Here is a 23,469-nt window from a genome sequence, read left to right as displayed (position 1 = left end):
ATTTACAGGCAAAAGAGAGTCATGACAGTAAATAGTAAATTAGCAGCTTTGCTCCAATGTAAATATCTCCTGGAGTAAGAGCAAACGCTGATTCTGATAACATGTTGGTAGAAAGTCAGGTCCATTAATCATCAGGGAAGGAAGGAGACGTGAGGTGATGTCTTTCTGTAACCACTTTTGCCTTTTACAGTGCAACGCTCAAAAGCGGATCAGATTTGTGGGACATGGCGCAAGGAAATAATTACGGACAAAACAGCAATGGGGTGGCAGATGAATCCCCAAACATGCTGGTGTACAGAAAGGTAAGCCTTTATGTTTTTCCAAAGCTAAGGAACAGATCTCAGGAAATAGTAAAGACTTGGACTTTTGCCTAGCAAGTGGGGCCTTTATTATTTGCTGTTTCCCTCCAATTTGCTGAATAGATACTGCTGCTATGCTTTGCATTGAACAGAGTAGTCTGAGTTCAGAACATGATCACCCGCCACTAATTTGGGATATTTTGTGTCTGTGTGCATTTATGCTGCCTAATGAAAATTAAACGGCATGCGCAAAGCAGATCTATATCCAAGGTGCCTCCTGTTTGGAGAAATGACTAGATCTGTTGTTTTAAATGGTGAAATACACCCACGTGTCAACTTTGCATCATATTCAGAAACAGTTGGCTTTCAATTTGTAATACCTGAACTATTTCATACAGTTTTGCGTGGATATATATTTGGTGGTGTTGTGCCAGAGCCTGGAATATGTTTTAAGTTTTTACTTGTAAAATCTTCTTGTAAAATTATTTAATATATCTTAAAACTCAGTATTAAGTATGCAATAAAATATTTTGCATTTCTTTCTCTGGGCAAAGATTTTCAGAGTGCATGAAAGTCAGAACCATTAAGTTCTTTCATACAGGAGGAAAAACTGATTAAAGATATTACTTATCTGCAATTGCCACAACTTAAAAAACCCCAAATATGTACACTCCAGAGATTCCCTTCGTGAAGAATTTCTAATGTAGTTATTCTAATAGCAACAATATACGAATTTCCAGACACTGAACTCCAGTAGTGGGACTTACTTAGCTACTATGCTTATACATTTATTATTATTATAAAACTTTAAACTGCATTTATTTAAAAAAATCTAATAATGATAGAGGAAATAATTTTTTCACAAACTGAAACAAATAATTATGCAACTACTTGTTTATTCCTAGAACAGAGTGCTTTCTGACTTGTCTGTGGTTTGTATCAGGTGGAAAAAAATACCCAAAACTTTGTTAGATCCATTGACTTTTGCAAGTTAACTGTAATAGAAAGCATCTGTTATATATTCAGTTTAGTCTTTGAGGTGAAGTGAGGTATTATCAGTTAACTGTGGTAAGTGTTCTTTTCCCAGAAATTAAAAAATAGTCTCGCAGTCTGACACATGCTTTTTTTTTTTTTAATTCCCCTTCTTCCTATTTTTAATTTTGATGCTCATTTTGGTTAATTGATTGTATTTGCTATTTTGAAAAGTTAGGCTTATTTTACATAAGCAAATAAAGTTATGCACTTAACCTTAGTTACCCATCTATGTAAGAATGCACATCTAGAAGAATATGGGATTACCTAGCCATTAAAACCACAAGTGTCTGTCAAAATGTAGTTCTGTGCATGAATTTGTATGAACAATGTACTGCATATATTAAAACCAGTGTACCAACACATATAGTCTTCTTTATAGGTTTTTGATTCTAAACAGAATCTTTCCATGTTTGTCATGTACTTCTATGCTGAGAATGAAATCATTCCTCAGCTTATTTAGTACAACGTGAGGAAACACAGAGAAAATGTTGTCTGAAGAACTGGTCAAGCTTGTAACCTGTTATATTTAATGTGACCTCATGCCAAGGTTTAACATTACCACTGAGCCATGTTCAGATTGATCTGCTGAGGCAAGTGATGAGAATCGTGATGCAGAGGATATTTGAAAATGGGAAGTGAGGATAGGACACGCTACTTCAGATGAATGCTCAGCAAACCAAAGTGTCAAGTGTAAAGCAACTGTAAAGGGATGACACCAGTTTGTGTCCTCCAAGGTAGCAGTGGTTCTTCCCTTGTTGCTAAAGTGCAAATAGTGTTGAGTATTAAACTTCCAAAGAAAACTGACCTTCTACAGCATTACCTGCTGTATTTATTGTTGTATGTGTCAACTTATTTTCAGAGCATGGTGAATCAAGGGATCATCTGAGGTTGGAGTATGGAGAAAAAACTAAGTACTAAGTATTTGGCAATATCCAAGGAATAGTCAACAAAATAATAGCCAACTTTTTTAGAAGTTACCTGCCTTTTTTCTGTGGTATGAAACTGTTGTAATCAAATTTGTTAAAAATTCTGTATATAGAATATAAGAGGAAGATAGTTAGGTGGGAATAATTTCCCTTCAGAATATGTCATCTCTAAATATAATTCTTTAATAGCAACAACTAAATCACAGGATTCCTTTAAATACATTTGAAAACACAATACTTCTCTGTCTGCCTTTGTATTGAAAATGAAAGCGCTGTGCAGAGTGAACAAAGAATTAGATCTGCCAGCTTTATGAAGGACTCTTTTTTTTTTTTGGCCAACTGGAAAAATATTAATAGTTGTTAGGAAAATAAAAATGTAAATGTGCTGCTGGCTGGTTTCAGAAGGAAACTGAATTTGAAATTTTATTTTCAATATCATTGCTTAAATCTACAAATGCAGAAATACTTTCTTCCAGTATATACAACACATGGGACAGCACACATTTTGTAACGTGTACCTGCAAGGAGGAGGTGGAACTTTGCTTACTACTTGTGTTAGTGAAGAGCTAAATTTTGGCTAAGCTGAGTGAAGACTGTTACTTGGCTATAAACCAGAATTTTGTAATCTGGTAATTCTGCTAGTTTATCTGACTTTCATTTGCAATCTGAATTAAGTGTGTACTAAACTACATGGAGTTAAAGCCCCGGATTTCCTAAATTTTTATTCTGGCAGGAGCATTTTATGGAAAATTCCATACAGAATAAAGTTCTAATTAGTTTACAAATTCAGTATTTAGGACTTGAGTTGTTATGGAATCATTGTACTTGAACTCTTGACAAAAATGGCCGATTTTCTGCTTTTTAAAATGTATTTAGTTTGTGATTCCTTTTTTTAAACCCTTCAAATAATTAACTAGATTATCAAATGGTAATCTAGAGTAATATAGAGTATAGATGGCCTGTTATTCTCAGAGTAGCTTATATCCATAGACAAAAGGTTTTATTACATGTTGCTTTCAGTTATGATTTTTTTCAAATCACAGGATAATTAAATATTCATTGCATATAAAACTAGAATTACTTATTTGCATCAATGATGAAAAAGACAGCAGCACAAATAAATAGTTCCTGATATCATTTTAACACTGCCTTTTAAGATGCTTGTGTCAGTGTTTATGTGCCTTGGGGAACACTTTTAATTTTAATAGAATGTCAGCTGCATTATTCTTTTTGTCTGTCAGCCTAATTATAAACCAATGATATGCGACACATCTTTGGTACTGACATACCTTCGAAGTAGTCTTGAATTTTTCTGCTAGTAGCCTGAGGAAATAATGAAAAACGTAAAACTCTTGCTTGTCTTTCCAACAGAGTCCATCCCAGTCAGCAATTAAAAAAGATAAGACACTAGAATTTGCAATATTTTAACATCACAAGTTGCTCTTACAGAAATCTCGGATTTCAGCAACACTAACTTACTGCTGCAAGCTAGGTATTAAAGAAGAAACTTGAGATGTAACATAAGACTCATACTGTGCAGCTTTTCTAAGTTTCAATCTATCTGCTTTATTTTTTATTTTGTTAAAATCTCATACATGGCACAAATAAAAGAATAAGAGCTGTTATTGAGGAACTTCCATTTTAGATGTACTACTAGTCCTGCCAAACCTCTGTTTATCTTTCTGGTCTGTGCTTTGCTTGCTTTTTTAGTCAAACATATGCTGCAAGGATTAGGAGTTCTATTTTGAAAGTTTAATAGTTATTGTATTGCTGTCTTAACTAGCTGCATTTGAGAGAGGATAGCTTTATTTTGTAGTGATAAGATTAGCGTTGTCTGAATAATAATGTTCTTGTGACTGAGACTTTGTCTACCTTTCTCACTGTTAAAAGAGCTTTTGACAAAGCTGCTTAGAGTTACTAGCAGTTGAGGATTTCAGTGCTGTAATGAAGATAATGAGGTGTTCGTTCTGTTCTTGTGACAATTGTTGAAGGTCATATATGTCAGTATTCATGTATAGCAAGGGCTAAATTTGTAATATCAAGCTACTTCTTAGTTTACGGTGATCTGATAGTGCTTCATAGAAACTATGCCTCCCAAGTATGATACTTAACAGATATTGTTGTAAAGGAGCAATAGCCATGCACTGACAAAATTTCAGGAAATAATGACCACTGTCTTCTAATAACTGCTTTCCTCGGCATGTACCAGAAATGACTTCCTGTGTACTGTGCAGATAATATCAATTTTTTATAACTACTCTCTTAAAAAAGATTGTTGGAAGAAAATGATATCACAGATGACTATATTCCTGGGAGCCTCTGAGACTAAGGAAGGACAAAGTAGGTGGGATTTTTCAAAGTACTGTCACTCACTTCAATAAGGGAAGAATTAGACTGATACTATGAATTCTTTCACAACCTATGGAGGCATGTTGCTCCAGAGTGAACTACAAGAGTTCATTACTACATTGCAAATGGCAAGGTACTCTAAGGTACAAGAAATAGATGGGAATGGTTTGTTGGTTTTGGTTTTTGTTGTTATTTTGTTTCAAATTAAATTGCAATGTACCTCTATGTTATGCAGTTTCTTTTTCTGAGAAGAGTATTACAGCTGTGAGTCTTGGATGATGATCTTGGTTTTATTCCAACACTAATCATTGTAGAATTGATGGAGAAAGGTCAATGGTTGTGGACCTCAGGAATTCCAGCTGTAGGAAGAACAGAATTTACCTCCCTATTCAGTATGAATGTTATGAGGATGTTGTTATAGTTCCAGAGTGGTTGGTTGATAGTGAAGTAAAGTATTACTTAGGTAATATTTAAATGTCAGGAACTTAATACTGAAGGACAGAACACCTGCTATATACTGTGGAGTGCCTTTCATGTGGTAAGACTCTGTTTTCCTGTACGTTCTTACCCTCATGTTTGCTATCTGCTCCCAGTGCAGTGATTCACTTTGTTATATACTCTCCTGGAATGGTTATTGTTGGTACTAGGTGTAGCATGTATATTTCTGATAAGAGCAGTAAAAGGGAATGGATTGTCCTCACAACTGTATGGAACCACTGAAAATGTCAATGAAATGCCATCAAAAATAGGTCAGTTGGAGCCTGCAGGTGGCTACATCTGCGAGAGACACCAGCCTTCTATTTGCTTTGGTGATTCCTGCTGGTATTTTCCATCCTTTCTGTTCTCTTCTTCCTTCCACTAGGTGTAGAAATGTGTCAAGTGATACTGCAATGAGAGCTTTACTGCTGCTTATGCTTCTGAGATTGATGTCCTCAGATCACTGGCAACACAGTCAAATGCAAAAACCCCACAGATTTCTGTGCCTCTGCTTTACTTCCTTTCTCCATCCCACATGTGCTGTCTGAAAACCGTATGTGCCTGTTTTGATTGTGTGTTGTCATGTTCAGTTTCTCTGCTGCTTGCCTTTGAAGCAGTCTACATTTGTAGCTATGGAAACAATGATGCTATTGGTAGTGACGTGCAATTCAGAGTCAGAAGTTGTTTGTTTTGGAGTTTGGAGTTTTGTTTTCTTTTACTTTCTTTCACTTCAGACTTAGAACATTCTTTGTGGATTGCAGGAATTTTTATAGTATCTCATATGATAACATTTGACAGATTCCCACCAAAGCTGGTATGAACTATAATGAAGCAACATTAAAATATTTGCATGTAAATACAACTTGTTTAAATGTGGCTATTTTCCCAATTCAGGAATCACAAACCAATTATAGTTGTAATTTTTGTATGGGAAACACTACACCATCTTCTCCAAATCATTGTGTAAAAGCTGCTAAAAGAAGAGAAATTTGGCTTATGAAGTCCATTTACAAATCTAAGTTTCAAATACAAATCTAGGTCAGGCCTAGAAAGAACATAATAAGATTACAAGCAGAATATGCTGAATTGTTTTTTACATGCTATAAAACTTTTCAGATGAAGTGTTGGGGAAAGCTCAAGATTGCAATAGTTGGTTTCAACTATATCTGTAAAAACAAAGTTTTTACAAAAGAGATGCATATAATTATTCTCTCTGTTACAGATGGATAAACTTAAATAAAGAGGTCTTTAAACTAAATGACTTGGGGGATGGGGGTAAAAGCAAAATAGAACAAAACAAGCTGTCCCCTTTAGCCGAGAAACAGGACAGGACAGGGAATGCAATGATAAATGCCCTTCACCCGCACACTGTGCTGAGATGCAGAAGGCTGACCACCCTGAGGAAGAGCCAAACCGGGGAGGATCCTCCTGCATCTGTCCAGGGAAACCTACGTGTTTGAGTAAGCCCCTGCGCTGCCTCTACACCAATGCACGCAGCCTGGGGAGTAAGCAGGAGAAACTGGAGATGTGGGTGCGGATGCGGGGCTACGACCTCATTGCGGTCACAGAGACATGGTGGGACAGCTGCCATGACTGGATCATAGCCATGGAAGGCTATGTATTGTTTAGGAAGGACAGACTGACAAGGCATGGAGGTGGAGTTGCTCTCTATGTGAGGGAGCAATTAATGTGTACCGAACTGTGCCTGGGAGGGGATGAGGGGCAGATTGACTTCTTAAGGGTAAAAATTAATGGGCAGGGCAAGGCAGGCAGTATTGTTGTAGGAGCTTACTACAGGCCACCTGATCAGGAGGAGGATGTGGATGAGGCCTTCTGTGAACAGTTGAGACTGCCTCACGATCACAATCCCTGGTCCTCATGTAGGACTTCAACCACCCTGATATTTGCTGGCATAGCCACACAGACAAGCACACACAGTCCAGGAGGTTCATACAGATTGTTGACGACAACTTCCTGTCACGGTGGTTGAGGAACCAACAAGGAAGGGTGTGCTGCTGGACCTGGTACTGACAAATAAGGAGGGTCTGGTTTGGGACCTCAGCTGCAGTGACCACGAGATGGTAGAGTTCAAGATACTGTGTGGAAGAGGCAGAACACAAAGCAGGACCATGACCCTGGATTTCAGGCAAGCCAACTTTGGCCTTAACAAAGATCTACTTGGACGGGTCTCATGGGATATGATTCTAGAAGACAAAATTGCCAATGAGAGCTGGTCAATCTTTAAGCACCACTTCCTCCAAGCCCAGGATCAGTGTGTCCCAACGTGCAAGAAAGGAGGAAAAGGAGGCAGGAGGCCTCCATGGATGAGCAAGGATCTGCTGGGACAACTCAGGCAGAAAGCAGCCATCTATGAGAGGTGGAAACCGGGACTGGCTTCTTGGGAAGTGTATAGGAACATTGCCAGGGCATGCAGGGGTGCAGCTAGGAAGGCTAGAGACCTTTTAGAATTAAATTTAGCCAGGGAAGTTGTTGTAGATTTGTCCAGCTGGGGACAAAGAGCCATGAGGGTGCTTGCTCACTCCTCCCCTTGCTGGCGGAATGGGGAGGGGAACCAGAGAAAAAAGGGAAAACCTGCGTAGGTTGAAATAAGAACAGTTTAATAGAACAACAAGAAGAAGAAACAAGTTCAAGAAAAACAGTTATAACAGTAAATAAGGTGATATACAAATGGAATGGTGCGTTCTGCAGTTGCTCACCATCTGGGACCTGACACAACTGCTCCTAATCGGCAGTCGAACCTGCGGTTCCACAGTGCCGCCCCTGACTAGCTCCCTGCCTATATGTACTGGGCATGACGTCAGTATGGTAGCAAATGGTCAGCTGCCCATGCTGTACCCCTTCCTACTTTCTCATCAAATTTAACCCTATCCTAGCCCAAACCAGGACAAAAGTTGAGGACAGTAATAAGGCATTTTTCAAGGACATCAGCAGCAGAAGGATGACGAGGGGGGATGTGGGCCCGCTGCTAAATGCTGAGGGTGCCCTGCTGACCGAGGATGCAGAGAAGGCCAAAGTACTGAATTGTCTTCTTTGCTTCAGTCTTTACGGTCAAGGCCGGCCCTCGGGAAGCCCAGTCCAGCAAGGATAACAGGATGGTCAGGACAGCAAGAGGACTTGCCCTGGGTGGAAGAGAAAGAGGTTAAAGACTTGTTGGCCAAGCTTAAGGCTCCTGATGGTATGCATCCTAGAGTGCTGAGGGAGCTGGGTGAGCCTCTCTCCATCATTTTTGAACAATCATGGAGGACAGGTGAGGTGTCTGAGGACTGGAGAAAGGCCAGTGTCACACCAGTCTTCAAAAAGGTCAGGAAGGACGACCAAGGAAACTACAGGCTGGTCAGCCTCACCTCCATCCCTGGAACAGTGATGGAACAACTCATCCTGAATGTTATCACTGAACATATGAATGATAAGATGGTTATCAGGGGGAGTCAACGTGGCTTCACCAAGGGGAAATCCTGTTTGACCAACCTGATAGCCTTCTATGAGTGCATAACCGGCTGGCTAGATGAGGGGAGAGCAGCGGATGTCATCTACCTTGACTTCACCAAGGCTTTTGACACTATCTCCCATAACATCCTCATCAGAAAGCTCAAGCAGTGTGGCTTGGATGAGTGGACAGTGAGCTGGATCGAGAGCTGGCTGAATGACAGAGCCCAGAGGGTGGTGATCAATGGCGCAGAATCGAGTTGGAGACCTGTGGCCAGTGGAGTTCCACAGGGATCGGTTCTGGGACCAGTCTTGTTCAACATTTTTGTCAACGACCTGGATGAGGGGACAGAGTGTACCCTCAGCAAGTTGGCTGATGACACCAAGCTGGGAGGACTGGCTGATTCCCCAGAAGGCTGTGCTGCCACTCAGTGGGATCTCGACTGTCTTGAGAGTTGGGCAGAGAGAAGCCTCGTGAGGTTCAACAAGGACAAGTGCAGAGTCCTGCATCTGGGAAGGAAGAATCCCACGCACCAGTACAGGTTGGGGGTCGAACTGCTGAAGAGCAGCTCTGCAGAGAGAGATTTGGGAGACCTGATTGATAGTAAACTAACCATGAGTCAGCAATGTGCCCTCATGGCCAAGAAGGCCAATGGCATCCTGGGATGCATCAAGAATTGTGTAGCCAGCAGGTCAAGGGAGGTTCTGCTCCCCCTCTACTCTGCCCAGGTGAGGCCTCATCGGGAGTCCCATGTCCAGTTCTGGGCTCCTTAGCTCAAGAGGGACAGGGAAGTGCTGGAGAGAGTCCAGCACAGGGCCACCAAGATGATCAGGGGACTGGAACATCTTTCATATGAGGAAAGGCTGCAGGAACTGCGGCTGTTTAGTCTAGAGAAAAGGAGACTGAGGGGAGATCTTATTAATATTTACAAATATCTAAAGGGTGGGTGTCAGGAGGTTGAGACATCCCTTTTTTCTATTGTAGCTAGCAACAGGACAAGGGGTAATGGGATGAAGCTGGAACACAAAAAGTTCCATTCAAATATAAGAAAAAACTCTTTCACTGTGAGAGTGACGGAGCAGTGGCACAGGCTGCCCAGAGGGGTTGTGGAGTCTCCTTCCTTGGAAGTCTTCAAGACCTGCCTGGACATGTATCTATGCGACCTGATCTAGGTGGATCTGCTTCTGCAGGGGTATCAGACTAGATGATCTCTAAAGGTCCCTTCCAACCCTACCATAAAATTAGAAATTAAAGATCGAAACATGACAGTGACATGTCAGAGAAGTGGAAAAGCTAAAAATCTTGGTTTTGACAAAGTAGAGCAAACTATTTTCTACAGAAGAGGGAGCTATTAGGGCCAAGTTTGTAAACTACTACCTGGAATGGCTTTTTTTTTTTTTTTTTAATATATTGGAAACAGATTTCAGTAATAGGGGGAAGAAGTTGAAAATGTAGCAGTAGAGGTTTTTAATCAAGGCAAGAAAAGTCTGGATTTTAATAGCAATAATATGAAACTTGGAAAAAATGAATAAGGGAAGAAAACTTGGAGTGTGGGATAAGTAGTAGTAGATTGACCACATTAGAAAAATATAATAAAATTAAACTTTGAAGTGATGGTGCAGTGAAGGAAAAGTACATATATGATTTTCTCTGCTGAAGGGGTTGGCTGAGAATTTTGATATTTGGTCTTAATTGCCATCATGTCAATTAAAAAAAGTTGGAGGTAAAAGAGTTAAACTAGCTATTAAACTATGTGTTGGTTATAAGCATAACTGGAATAGATATAGCAGGAATGAGGTTGACTGAGAAGCCATGGGTGTCATTAGCCCTTGGAGCTCAACTGTTTAAGAAGCAGTCGGAAACTGTAGCTTCATCTGAAGAATGAGAAGTGCCTGTGGTTAGTGCAGGAAAGCAGGCCGACCAAGAAATGGAGATGTAGGAACAGGTATGAGATCATCTCAAAAAGCCATTGTAACCATCAGTGAAGCAAATAAAAATATACACGTTTCTCAATTGACAGTGATGAGAGCTCAGCATTTGTGCTACTTGACCTCCTAAAATATGGGACCTACTTTATTCTTGTGTGTGTGTCTATCTTTGAAAGCTTCCTTTGTCAGATGCCTCTGTGGATCTGTGTCAGTTTGTTTTTAATGCTCTGTGTGTCCATGAGAAAGCAGGTTTATGGACTAAGTTTTAGAGAAGCAGCTTTGTCCATGAAGGTGATCAGGGCATCAAAAGCCAGAGATGTCACTCTTTTTTTTTTTTTTTTTTTGCTGTTGGTATCTGCTCTTCCTTTAAATATACTTCCTGGCTAAAAGTTTATTGCTGATGAATAGGAATAGAAGAGATGACACAGTAATGTATAATTTTCCATATTTTTCTAATGAAGATGCCTATTTTTAAAGATTTGTATAATTGTGCTATTTCTGCTCAATTGAGGACGATAGCTATTAAATGAAATTTGAAGCATATTAAATCCACTGTCATTCAGATGCGGAAGTCTCTAAGAATGTATCATGTTGTATTTCTATCAAAGATGTGCTGGTTTAATTCTGAAAATTCTAAAACGAGAGCCGAATAGACCCCAAGGACCATCTGGATAGAAACTTATCTGTCACAATGAAATGCCATTCTGGCATTCTTGTACTGTATTTAATGAAACCAGGTAAAATGGAAATTGTGAAGATGCATTAATTCTTTGACATCACTTCTGCTGGAGTTGTGTGTTTGCTTTCTTTTTCCTTTGACCTGTGCAGAAAATGTTTGACTAACATGGTATGGAGCTCTAGAAAGGAAGGATTGTGTCACACAGGAAGAGATAGCACACACTTCACTGAGCAGTTCAGATAAACAAGGATTATCTATCTGAAAGTGAAAGTTGCTCCCTATAACACCAAACAATGCTTTTTTTTCTTTCTGTTCCAATTTTTCTTGATGATGTAGATGTTTGGATAATGACAATGTACATGTATGTACATGCACGTGCACTTTTAACATTTCAGTAGTCTAGTCTAACAAATGGATTGGCAGTTATAAATATCCTCTCAGCAGTGCTGAGTCCGACTGTCATGGGATGAGCAATGACAGTGGAATTGATTGTGTTTTGTGATGGTGTTTGTGGGGTTGGGACTCTTACTGCCATCCCTTATGCTTTTGTGATTGTTCTTTATTGTTAAATTAAATAGCAATCAACAGTAAAAAGGAATAATATATAAATATATATATATATATATATGTTCTGGCTTAGTAACAGGGGGAGCGGGTTGCAGTGAAGACCTGGTAAAGGGTTTGCGGACTCTCCCCCGGCTCCTGGGCTCACACCCACCTCCGGCCCGGCTGGGCCAATCTGGCGCCTCTGGGATCACTATTTAGGGGACGGGAATTCGGAATGCGAGTCAGGAGGTGTAAGAGGGATACAAGATGGAGGCGACCACGCGGACCCTTCAGCCAGAGAAGGAGGAAGGAAGGAGAAGCAATAGACCAGAGGCCCCTCTGCAAGCCGTGGCGAGAATGCAGCTGTACCCATGCAACCTATGGAGATCCATGGCAGGACTGAGAGTTACCAGCAGCTCCATGTGAGTGAGCCCAGATGGGCGAGGGACTGTGTGGGAAGACGGCCATGGCCCAGGCCGTGTTGGAGAGCCTGCACGTCCCAGAGCAGCCCCACACGAGAGGCAGAGAGGAGCTGCAGCCTTTGGAATAAGTGCGCGTCGGAGCAGCCCGTGCAGGGCTGCCATGCATGTGAGTTACCCCACGGACTTGCAGGGAGGACTGGTGTGGAGTTCACCTGTCCTGAGGAGGGACAAACGGCAGAAGCTATCGGGAACAGACTAACTGCACCCCCACTGCCTGCCCCCCCCGAACCGTTCATGGGGGGACGAGGTAAAAACCCCGGGATCAGGGCTCTGAGCCCAGGAAGAGGGGAGGTGTGTCAAGAAGGTGTTCTTAAAAAGGCTGGTCGGACTCTTCATTGATGTATTACTCTGTGTTGTTTCATTTTGGTTATGTTTTGGGGGTATGTTTTAGTTGATGTTGCATTAAATTATTTTTCTGTTTTCTTCCCCAAGCCGAGTGGCCTGGTCTGTTTTGTCCTGAACCTTAAGCGGCAATTAAGCCCTCCCTGCCCTTGAGCAATTCTCAGCCACTTCGGTACTCGAGGCTAATCGTGGTCTTTGTTCCCTGATGGGCCTAAACCACGACAATATACAGCCTCCATGAAATTTATTTTGGAAGGAATATTATATCAGCCATGCCCACATTTATTGTAATCTGATTATTGATTCATAATTGATCATAATTGAGTAAAAGTTAAGAAAAGGTTGTATTAGAGGGCATTTAAATATATAATAGTTTTGACATTATCTTTATGATGTAACACTATAATACTTTGTCTTCCCTGATGTGAAAATTAATTGCACTGAAGTATTTTGAATGGCTGTTATTTAAAAATGCCCTAAATTCTGGTGGAAAACCACAGTTTTTCTGATCTAATTTTATATCAGAATGAATAAGAAATTTACTGCTTATTTCAAAAGAAATAAGAAAGACATATTAGTGCTTCTTAACATCTACATATCTTGGAACTCTAGACTGTAAGAGATATTAATCTTCTTTGAGCTAGATTATGTCATCTCATGTACTGTGTCTTGTTATCACCAGGAGCTATACAACTGCATTTGATATAGAATCCACATTAACAAGAAGAATAACAAAACTTAAATCCTGAAAATTACACAAACTTGAGTTAGGTACCTTATGGTAAGAATTCCTTGTTGTGCACTTTTGACTGTATGAAGGAGAAAATAGAAAATATTTTGTGGCTGTGTCACAAAATGCCTGATGTTGGCACATTTAGGACTGCAGGCATCTATCTAAGTGTGATCTGAAGAAAAAGTTCAAAATTGTAAACCAGGATGGCTTCTTATTAGCAAAAGGAAGATTTAGTGTATGAATAATACTATCATACAGGGTCATGCTAAGATTTCTATATGGTTTGAGTAGTTTATTTTAGCTGTCTCATCTGTAAAATAAGTGATTTGCAGTATAATTAAACTCAGTAAAATTTCATGAAGATCAACTGATTGCTTTGTACACAGTGCCTTAAATTTATCAAAGTACTACATTAGATGGTAGAATACTAGTAAGAGGAATGCAGTTTTGGATGATTAGAATACAACGAACAACAAGACTTCTATGCAGTTACTCACAGTATACTAGCTTTCATATGGCCTCTTTTAAGAGTTACCAAGCAACAACAAAACTCATTCAAGTCACTAGAAGCTAAAAGTTTTAGTACCTTTTCATAAAAAATTCTGTGGAATCATCACACTACCTGAATGAAATATTTAGGTTCTGACTTCTGTGATCTGGAGGGCACAGCAGTGTCCATCAGAGTAGAAGAGTCACATTAATGCCCAAAATGTTAATACATTGACTTGGTTTTCAAGAGAGATAAATACTTTTGACTTCTTTAAAACGGGGATAAATTATATAGTGCTTTTATCTGTACTCATTTCTTTAAAACCTGGAGTACAAGTATAGTATTTCTGCTCCAGGATAATCTTTCCAAAGTTGAAGCAACTGTTATTTTCTACAGACAGTTGTGACATGAAGCACTGAAGTTCATTTACAGTGGAGAAAAAAACAGTCTACTATCAGCTCCACTTCTGTGGCATTACTTTTGAGTGTTGAAGTTTACATTCAGCTATTTACTAAACACACTTTTCTGTTCCCATATTGACATAGTGTTTATATGTCATTTGGAGGAGAAGTGTGCAGACATGTCCTATTTATACATTTGTGTTTGTATTTATCTGTGTTGATTTATCTAGAGTTGTTTTAAGTTTTTAACAGAACCTTTGATACAGAGTTGGTCAGGCAGGCCATAGCCAGTGCTCTTGTTTCTGGGATTCTCTTGATTTATGTGTTGGTTTTTTTTTCTAACTAGAAATTGGGGGCTAGCTTTGATTCCAGGACACTGGACTTGACAATATTCCAACATTTAGGAGCTCTCACTTTAAACTGCAGAAAATAAAGCATGTTTTATAGGTAAAAAAGTGTTACCATGAATTGCCTCTGTCTTTGTTTAGGTAATGGACATCACTGAGTTGGAAGGAAAGGTAGAACTTTGAAACACAGATGCTGAGATGTCAGTTTATGGAAGAGTGTTAGAAAAGACCTTTAAGGTCATCGACTCCAACCACTAACCTAACACTGCCAAGCCCATCACTAAACTAAACCATATCCCTCAGCACCTCATCTGTACATCTTTTAAATATCTCCAGGGATGATGACTCCACCATCTCCCTGGGCAGCCTATTCCAATGCTTAAAAACCCCGTCATTGAGAGAGTTCTTCCTAATGTTCAATCTAAACCTCCCCTGGTGCAATTTCAGTCCATTTCCTCTTATCATTCATTACTGGAAAGAAGAGACTGACCTGCATCTCACTACAACTGCCTTTTAAGTCACTGTATAGTGATCATGTCTCCTCTCAGCCTTCTCTTCTCTAGACTAAACATACCCAGCTTCCTCAGATGCTTCTCTTATGACTTGTTCTCCAGACCCTTCACTAACTTCATTGCCCATCTCCAGACATGCTCCAGCACCTCCATGTCCTTCTTGTAGTGAGGGGCCCAGAACTGAACATGATATTTGAGCTGCAGCCTCACCAGTGCCATTTACAACAGGACAACCCCTTCTTTAGTCCTGCTGGTCACACTATTTCTGATACAGCCAGGATGCCATTGGCCATCTTGGCCACTTGGACACACTGCTGGCTTATGTTCAGCTGACTGTTGATTAACACCCTCAGGTCCTTTTCTGATGGACAGCTTTCCAGCCACTCTGCCCCAATCCTGTAGCATTGCCTGCTACAGGTTGTTGCGATCCAAGTGCAGGACCTGTCACTTGGTCTTGTTGAACCTTATGCAATTAGCCTCTGCCCATCAATCCAACCTGTCCAGGTCCCTCTGAAGAGCTTTCCTGCCCTCAAGCAGGTCTACACACCTGCCTATCTTTGTGTCATCAGTAAACTTACAAATGGTGCACCCAATCCCCTCATCCAGATTATTGATAAAGATGTTACACTAAACAGGCCCCAGCACTGAGCCCTGGGGAATACCACTGGTGACTGGCTGCCAACTGAATTTAACTCCGTTCACCACCACTCTCTGGGCCCAGCCATCCAGACAGTTTTCTACTCATATCAGAGTAGGTCCTTCCAAGCCATGGACAGCCAATTTCTCCAGGAGGATACTATTAAAGACTGTGTCAAAGGCATTACTGAATTCCAGGAAGACCACATCCACAGCCTTCCCCTCATCTACTAATTGGGTTGCCTTGTCATAGAAGGAGATCAAGTTGGTCAAACAGGACTTGCTCTTCATAAATGCCACATTGACTGGACCTGAACTCTTGCTATGTCCTGTACTTCTTCCTTCCCTTTCAAACAGAAATTCTGCCTTTGTGTCCTGGGAAATAGTGTCTTTAAGTAGATCATTTGATGAAACTTATTCTGGTGGCTCTTGTCAATTTTAAAGGACATAGAGTAGGTTCAAGGACAAAACACTCTGTGTGAGGCACTGAAAGAAAAATATTTATCATCAAATCATTCTGTCACTTGCAGTGTGTTTGTCTTCATGTGAGACGTGTTGCTAATTGCTCTCCCTGGTGAATATGACAAGACAAGCAGGACTGATTAGGACAACCAGGATTGGGCAGGTGCTGCTGGAAAGGATGTCTGAAGTTCACTAGATGGTGCTCTTCTCCCTAGGTAGCAGTCAACATCCCCCAGGGCTGGCCATAGGGATCCTCTTGAGGAAGACATGCGCACTGATCTCATAAACAGTGTCTTCCATGCTGGGCAGTGTTGGAGGTGACTTGGTCAAATTGCCGATCGAGTCTTTTGATGGTGATTTTAATTTGTTGAGGCTCATTCTACAGTTTCCAGAGTGCAAAGTCTCTACTGTCATCATGTGCTGGTCAGCATGACTAAGTGCTGCTATTTGTTCCCTGCACTTCTGTTACACAAAGGAGGCTGTTGGGCTTAGTGTTCTTTTCGTAAACTGAAATGACAGAAAGATAATTTCTGTGTATAAAATTTACAATCTAAGTATAAAACAAGAGGTTGAGAAAAGTAATTTCCATTTTTATCTCAATGCATGCAATGGTCTTTGCATCATGTTCAGAAAAGTATTTGGGGATCACCAAAATGGAAGTGAAGGTTGCTATAAATTCAGTCATTTACGTGATTTTTCCAAATGTCAATGATTTTGGTTTTTTTTATCTCGACAGAGGAGATATGGTTGTTTTTTTTCATGCCTTTGCAAGAGGAGATTTGTTTTTGTATGTTCTTGCTTTTCTCTTATGTCAAATTTTCGACCTTTTCATATTACCCATATAGATATAGTAAATGGATTTTAGCTGAGTAGTCCACAGTTGACAGGAATATATTAGCATCGATTTAAGTTTTAGTCATATTGTTGGTTGGTTACATGTAATTTTTTTTGTTCTGTTCCTTTTGCAAGCCATCTTGAATAATACTTATAATATGGACTACTTTCATGTTTATATAGGCTTCAGAGTGTCACTAGAAATATTCAGTGTGCTGTGTCACCGCATTGTTAACTAACCTTGGGACCGCTACTTTCTTGAACATTTAAAGCATGTAGTAGATGAGGTTGAGGGGGAAAATGCCTGCCTTTTTATTTTTTAAAGTTGAATTATTCCCTGTTTACCTTTTAGAAGTGAAATGTTACTTCATTATGTGGCTCTAAGTGCATGGTAACCACGCTTTTCATGTTGGTTACTAAGGTGAATTCCTTTGCAAGGTAGTATCTGTGAACATGGTTGCTGTGTCAGTGAAATGCTACAGAAGTTCTTAGGTGGTGATATCCTGATGGTAGCATGCTAGAGGTGTGAATTCCATTTTTTTTTTAATGAAGAAGATGAAATTGTAGAATTAAATAAATTAAACATATGCTTTGTTTATACTTTCCATTTTCTCTTTAATGCAAGTAAATGACTTGAATGAATTGCCCTTCTGCAAGCTAAATAAGTTTTCATAATTGAAATACCGATTGTAACATTAACTATTAATGCTGTGAATGACTTCTGACAAGTGAGACTAAATGAGGTAGTAGTCATTAGCCAGAATAACACCTTTTTCCTGAAGGGACGATGTGAATGGTGTCTCAAGGATATAACCTGCATTTGAACACGGTGGAAAAGCAGTGGCAAAATAGCCTGTTATACTGAAGTGCAATGGTAGCCATTCTTCCTGCTAATGCTACAATGATTTCTGATGTAGTCTGTTCCATTACTCTTCTAATCTGTCAGATCTCAAGTGATTGCCTTTAAGACTGAATGTGATCATGCAGAGGGAGACTGTGTGAGAGAAAGAAGGTTAAGTCTAGATTGTGCTGCCAAATGATTTTGAATAAATCATTCCGTGTCAAGCAAATCAAAAGGTATACAGGCACTTTGTGCTTAACTCCTTAGGATGCAGATAAGCCAGACATAGGTATTATTTTAAATAATATGTGAAATAGTATTTACCTTAAAAGTAAATGACCCTACCCCACTTCTCTGAATAGGAAGTTTGGAACTGCAGAAACTCTTAATTTATGCAGTGCTGTAAAGACTATAAATTCATTATGGCTGGAGAATTCTTGGAATATAACCAGAGTGTGGTTTGCTCAAGAACAAGAAGAGTATCTAAAATAAAGTACTGCATTTAGAAAATTGGGCAGTGGGAACATGGATATGAAGCATAGTTCCACTATCCTGCTTGACAAAATGCTAGTAATTTTATGCCTCTCCCATTTGTAATTTAGAAGTAATTAATGTGGATTATGAAGAGATATGAGGACAAGGTTGATTTTATTTTTGGATATAGTACACTATAGTGAGGGTAGTATTGCAGTAACAGATATTGCCTTACTTTTCTGATATATCTTTTTTTCCAGTTGTTTTTCACAATTCTGCTGTGATTCATTGCATATCTAATCTTTCACTTCCTGACAGATTTTTGTCCCTTTTGAGTGAGGTTTCATCAGCCTTAAGAACTTTGTCTGATTCCTAGTGGAGTGTTAAGTGGAGATACAGTGGCTAAATCTCTGCATGTATGCTGATAGTATACTTTCTAGAGTCACTGCTTCTGTTTCTTCAGCTGCTTTGAAATCTTCAGTGATGACAGAGAAGGATGTACATGACCTACATTCAGACTCATCTGTGAAGACCAAATGGCATCTGTAACAGTTTTTTCCAGTGATTTGGTTATTTTCCCTTCCATTTCCTATAAATTGTCCAGGGGAAACTCATGTGCTGAAACAAGCAAGAATATTGGAAGTGCTGACCTTTATTGATGGAATGACATTTTATGCGTTCTAACTACTGAAGCCTCATCTCAGTTCTGAAACACCTGTAAATTCTGTGTTTGAAATACTATGTAATTCTATGCAATCCACTAAAAGAACAGAGGATAACTTTAGTTAAAGCAGTGTCTGGGAGCCATGTTTGTTAGATATTGCTTTCCAGTGATTTAAAACTAGACAGAAGACAGTAAATATTGTGGCAAGTGTAACTAAAGGGATGTTAATCCATACTATATATTCCCTAAGATTTAATTTTTGTAGGAGATATTTTTATTGTACCTCTCAGCAATATATCCTAACATTCAGTCTGCTAGGTCCACTACTTCAATTGACATACATATGTATAGTGCTTAATATGAATATGTGTTTAATATGAATAGTGATGGCTTGAATGAACCCATGCAACTTCATACATGATACTCCTGTGAAATATGGGTGGACCTGCAAAAAACTGTCTTATTTATTACTTTGTCTTTACAGCCATGTGTTTTTTGTTGGTTTTTTTTTTTTTGGTTGAATTTGTTTTGTTTCTTTTCAATTTGTTTGTTGTTTGTGTGCCTCTCCCCTCCCAGTCCCCCAAGGCTGATGGTATTAGCATCTATGCCATCACCAGCAGGATATAATTACCCAAACTGTGTGTGCACATATATTTGCAGCTGGCATTCTACCGATGACTAAATTTTCCCAACCAGCTTAAATAGTTCCTTGCTTTATATACGGATATAAGTAGTAATAATAAAAAAAAGTGTTTTACCTTCAAGCAAAGGGAGAATTATGTGGAGGAAAGTCTGTGCTATTAAAAGTGTATGTTCTCCATATAACTGCATCAGCAGGTTTGGGCATTTAATAACCATTATGACTTATCTAGGTCATTTTTTCATTTGATATTTTGTTGAAGAGAATAAAATATATTCACATTTCTGACAAGTATTACTTCTGAATAAGCAACTCCCATGTGTTCCTTTTCTGCTAAGGGAACTGTGCACTCTGGAATGATTAGCTTTGCTAATGGTGTATTTCTGTCACTTTGGATTAGTGTCTGGTTTCTTTTCTACTTTTCATAAACTTTTATCAAGTAATACTAGAAGCACCTTAGTAAGTCACTTCTAAAAACCAGGATACTAAACAATTTATTTGTCAAAACCATATATATTTCAGAAGTTGATTTTCTGTGATTATAAATGGCAACTCTGGAGTTGTAAAACTAGAATCAATATCACTTCAAATTATTTTGTTAGGATGTTGCTATCTTCTAATGAGATCGAGTCATGGTCCTAGAAATTGCTTTATTTTAAGTCTGATGTTCTGTTGGGTTTTATGCTGTTTCTGCCCATGTCATATGAAAAATTAAGTTTTGTGACTGACCAAACTTTTTCTTCTGTAATCACAGAAACTTTTAATGAGCCATCAGGCATATATTTTTGCATATTTAGTTGATTTTTCACTGTTTCACTATGGACATCTAGTGAAAACCTTTTATTAGTATAATTTTATTACTCTTAAGTTTTGTCAGGTTCCCTGAGTGAGGAAACAAAGTGAACATTCCATACCATTTATGTTGACTGAAGAAACACACCTTATATTTTCAGACCCAAGGTTTTTTTCTTAGTCTAATTAAAATATTAGCAATGTAATCATAGTTGTTCTTTCTCTGGTTAGACTGCTCCACAGAGATACACTCACATCTCTTATCTCTAATTATCTGATTATTGCTAATTCCAAATATTAGTATAATTAAAACTGATACACTCAAGCTGTTTCTTTCTCTGGTGTTAGACTCAACTTTTCCAGGCTCCTTAGGGTTCTAGAGTCAATACTGTTAACTCATCTTGTAGAAGGATGGTGAAGGATTACATATGAGTTCTGATAGAAAGAGTATGATGTTGATATTATTTCTTCCTCATTGCATTTGAATCTGTCTGTATTTATTGCTTTGTGTTTGCAAACACCGTTGTTTTGCTTGCTTTTTCTTCATTGCTTCCCATATTCTACTTTATATTTGGGTTTTACCATATATGATATATTTTACCGAGCTCACAAGGTTGTATTCCTTTACCAGGAATTTGACAATACATGATCTGTATTTTTAGCCCTGAAGGCCAGATATCATCATGTGCAAGTACTGTCAGAAGTTTCTGCTATCATCTGTGCCTGAAGTTTTGGGGACTTCGGTTACATACATCTGTCTTTATTCAACAGCCCTGAAGCATTCTTTAATTAGCACATCATTGTCATCTCCTTCTATTAGGGTCCTTGAATTTTTCACTGTACAAAGACAATGATCCCTTAGAAAACTTTAGTACCTACAGGTATATAGAACTACAATGTTTTGGCAATTACTTATTGTCAATTTTATTGTTATGTTATCAAAATTGCCCTATAACAGTTTTCATATTAAAAGACAAATTAGTCTGTAAAGTAACAAGAGAGCTACAAGATTTGTCCTAAATCTTACGTAATCTACAATCTGTGGACCACAACGTATCAGTAAAACAGGTAGATATAACAGATCAAATCTGCTGAAAAAGAAATTCTGTCTGTGCCCATTTTACAAAACTGGTCATTTATACAGATTTAGTGAGTGTAATCTAAGAGGCCCCATTAAAAACCATGACCTTTAGCAAACAAGAGATTATTACTTGTCTTCCACTCAAATCTTGTAACTGATGTCTGACCTTGCAACAGTTTGAACTTTGCAATCATCTTAAATGAATGCAGATGAAAGATCTTATTAGAAAAAAGCAAAAGATGAATTATTTTGGAAGTAATTAGAACATCTTCTTGGATTAATGACATTTATACAGTATTAATCGGCGACTCTGAAAATAACAATTGTCAGTGCCCAGAATAATTGAAGCGTCTCAGCTGACAGTGTTGATGCTTTTGAATTGTGATATACATGAAAGGCAGTTAATTTGCACATAACTTTTCTTCTGTTTCAAAATGCAGCCTGTCATCACTGACTGTTTTTTAGAAAAGGCTAAGAATTCCAAGTTAATTATGAGTGCAAAAATATGTATTTTTTTATATTAATCAAGCGATACTGCTGTGAAAACTACAATTCAGTAAATCAGCTAACAATTGCAAGTGATATTTATAGCAGCTCTGTTGGAACCAAGTATCTTCTTAACTGCTGGAACCAGTGACTTCTGTTTGTTACTTTTAGGCAAAAAAGATGGAAATTTTAAAGAAGAAAGGCTGTCTCAGCTTATTTCAATAATACAAGGGCTTTTTTTGGTTTTAGCTATCTATATTTTTTCATATCTCAAAGTTCTCACCAGACTTTGTAGTTCAGATGAACGTAATCTTTGATTGTCTGTGCTTCACTAAAAAGGAAAAAGAAAATGCTTTTTATCTCACAGCCTGACAAATTGATTTTCTTCTACAGAGTACTGTTAGATCTTACAGCTTAAAGGTGGTGCGGTAATGTCCCAGATCTATTTCCATTCACTGTTCCTAAAATGGAATTTGCAGTTTCTGTATTTTATCTTTTTTGGAGTCTTTTTGAAGGGAAGGAGACTTACTTCCTAGTTTTGTGTGTTTAAAAAAAAACGTTTGATGTGTTATTTCATGATTAACATCAACCATACTTCTGCAAAGGAGATGTTTATTTTTTTCACTTTTGAAGATTTTTTTTTTTTTTGCTTTTGAAGTCCTTTTTCGGTTTTAAAATTGAGTTGTGATACTACACAAAGTTTTTAAAAGGTTTATGGTACTTCAGTACTTTTTTTAAAATTTAAATAAATACTTTTAGTTTAGAGGAACTATGTGGGTGATTGAAAACTAAGCTGTATATCGTTGATTTTCTTTGAAATGTGTGCTCACATGTTTTTCTCATCAGTGCAAGTGTCCTCAAAAAATGACATGATTTTTGCAAACACCAGTCTGGTGGATGAATTGATGGATTTTAATGTGCAGGCAATTGTGTATGTGTATGTCAAACTGCATGAAAACAATTATTTAGCAATATTATAATACTATTTTATGATGCTGAAATTATCTTGCTTGCATGTTTACGGAAATAAATTACCATAAGAGCTTTGCATTTTCTCACACAGATTTGAGGGACTTGAATATATGAACTGATTGTTCGTATTTGTAGTTGCCATAAAGATCTCAACTGTTGCTCTGTTTGGGAGGTTCTCAAGTTACAGAAATATATTATTTCTCATATGACTGTGTAAACATTTGCAATGACCATTTCAATTCAGTCATAAGCCTTGAAATGTTATAAATGTTACCTGTAGTTACTTATTGGAACAAGCATTACTGCAATTCTGTTGATGACTCATCACTGTAAAAACACAAGTCAGTATATGCTTAAAAGAAATCTACTATTCAAGAGTACTCCAGTGGCTGAAGAAAATAAAAATCCCTGCCTTTAGTAATGGCAGCTCAAAAGCACAAGATCCTGATAAAATGGTCAAATCTTAAAACTGCTAGAAAATGTTTTGGTGCTATATGTATAGGGAGTATTCTACTGTTAGCAAATAACACTGTTGACTGCTTAGCCGTGACTACTGTATAGGTCAGAGAAAGTTAGATGATGTTTAAAGGTCC

At 38.5% G+C, this 23,469-nt stretch overlaps 1 protein-coding gene across 7 annotated transcripts in view; it reads left to right on the top strand.

Moving 5' to 3' along the window:
- Positions 1-224: 224 nt before the first annotated feature.
- The window catches only part of RGS7 (regulator of G protein signaling 7), a 221,830-nt gene continuing 198,585 nt past the window's right edge, over positions 225-23,469 (top strand). For all 7 annotated transcript variants that reach the window (XM_061989810.1, XM_061989814.1, XM_061989817.1 and 4 more), the window contains exon 1: positions 225-302. In XM_061989810.1, the coding sequence (XP_061845794.1) occupies positions 225-302 (78 nt within the window). The remainder of the gene's footprint in view (positions 303-23,469) is intronic.

Source organism: Colius striatus, chromosome 2 (genome assembly GCF_028858725.1).
Source record: "Colius striatus isolate bColStr4 chromosome 2, bColStr4.1.hap1, whole genome shotgun sequence".
NCBI lineage: Eukaryota > Metazoa > Chordata > Aves > Coliiformes > Coliidae > Colius > Colius striatus.
This window is presented reverse-complemented; position numbering and strand designations above follow the sequence as displayed.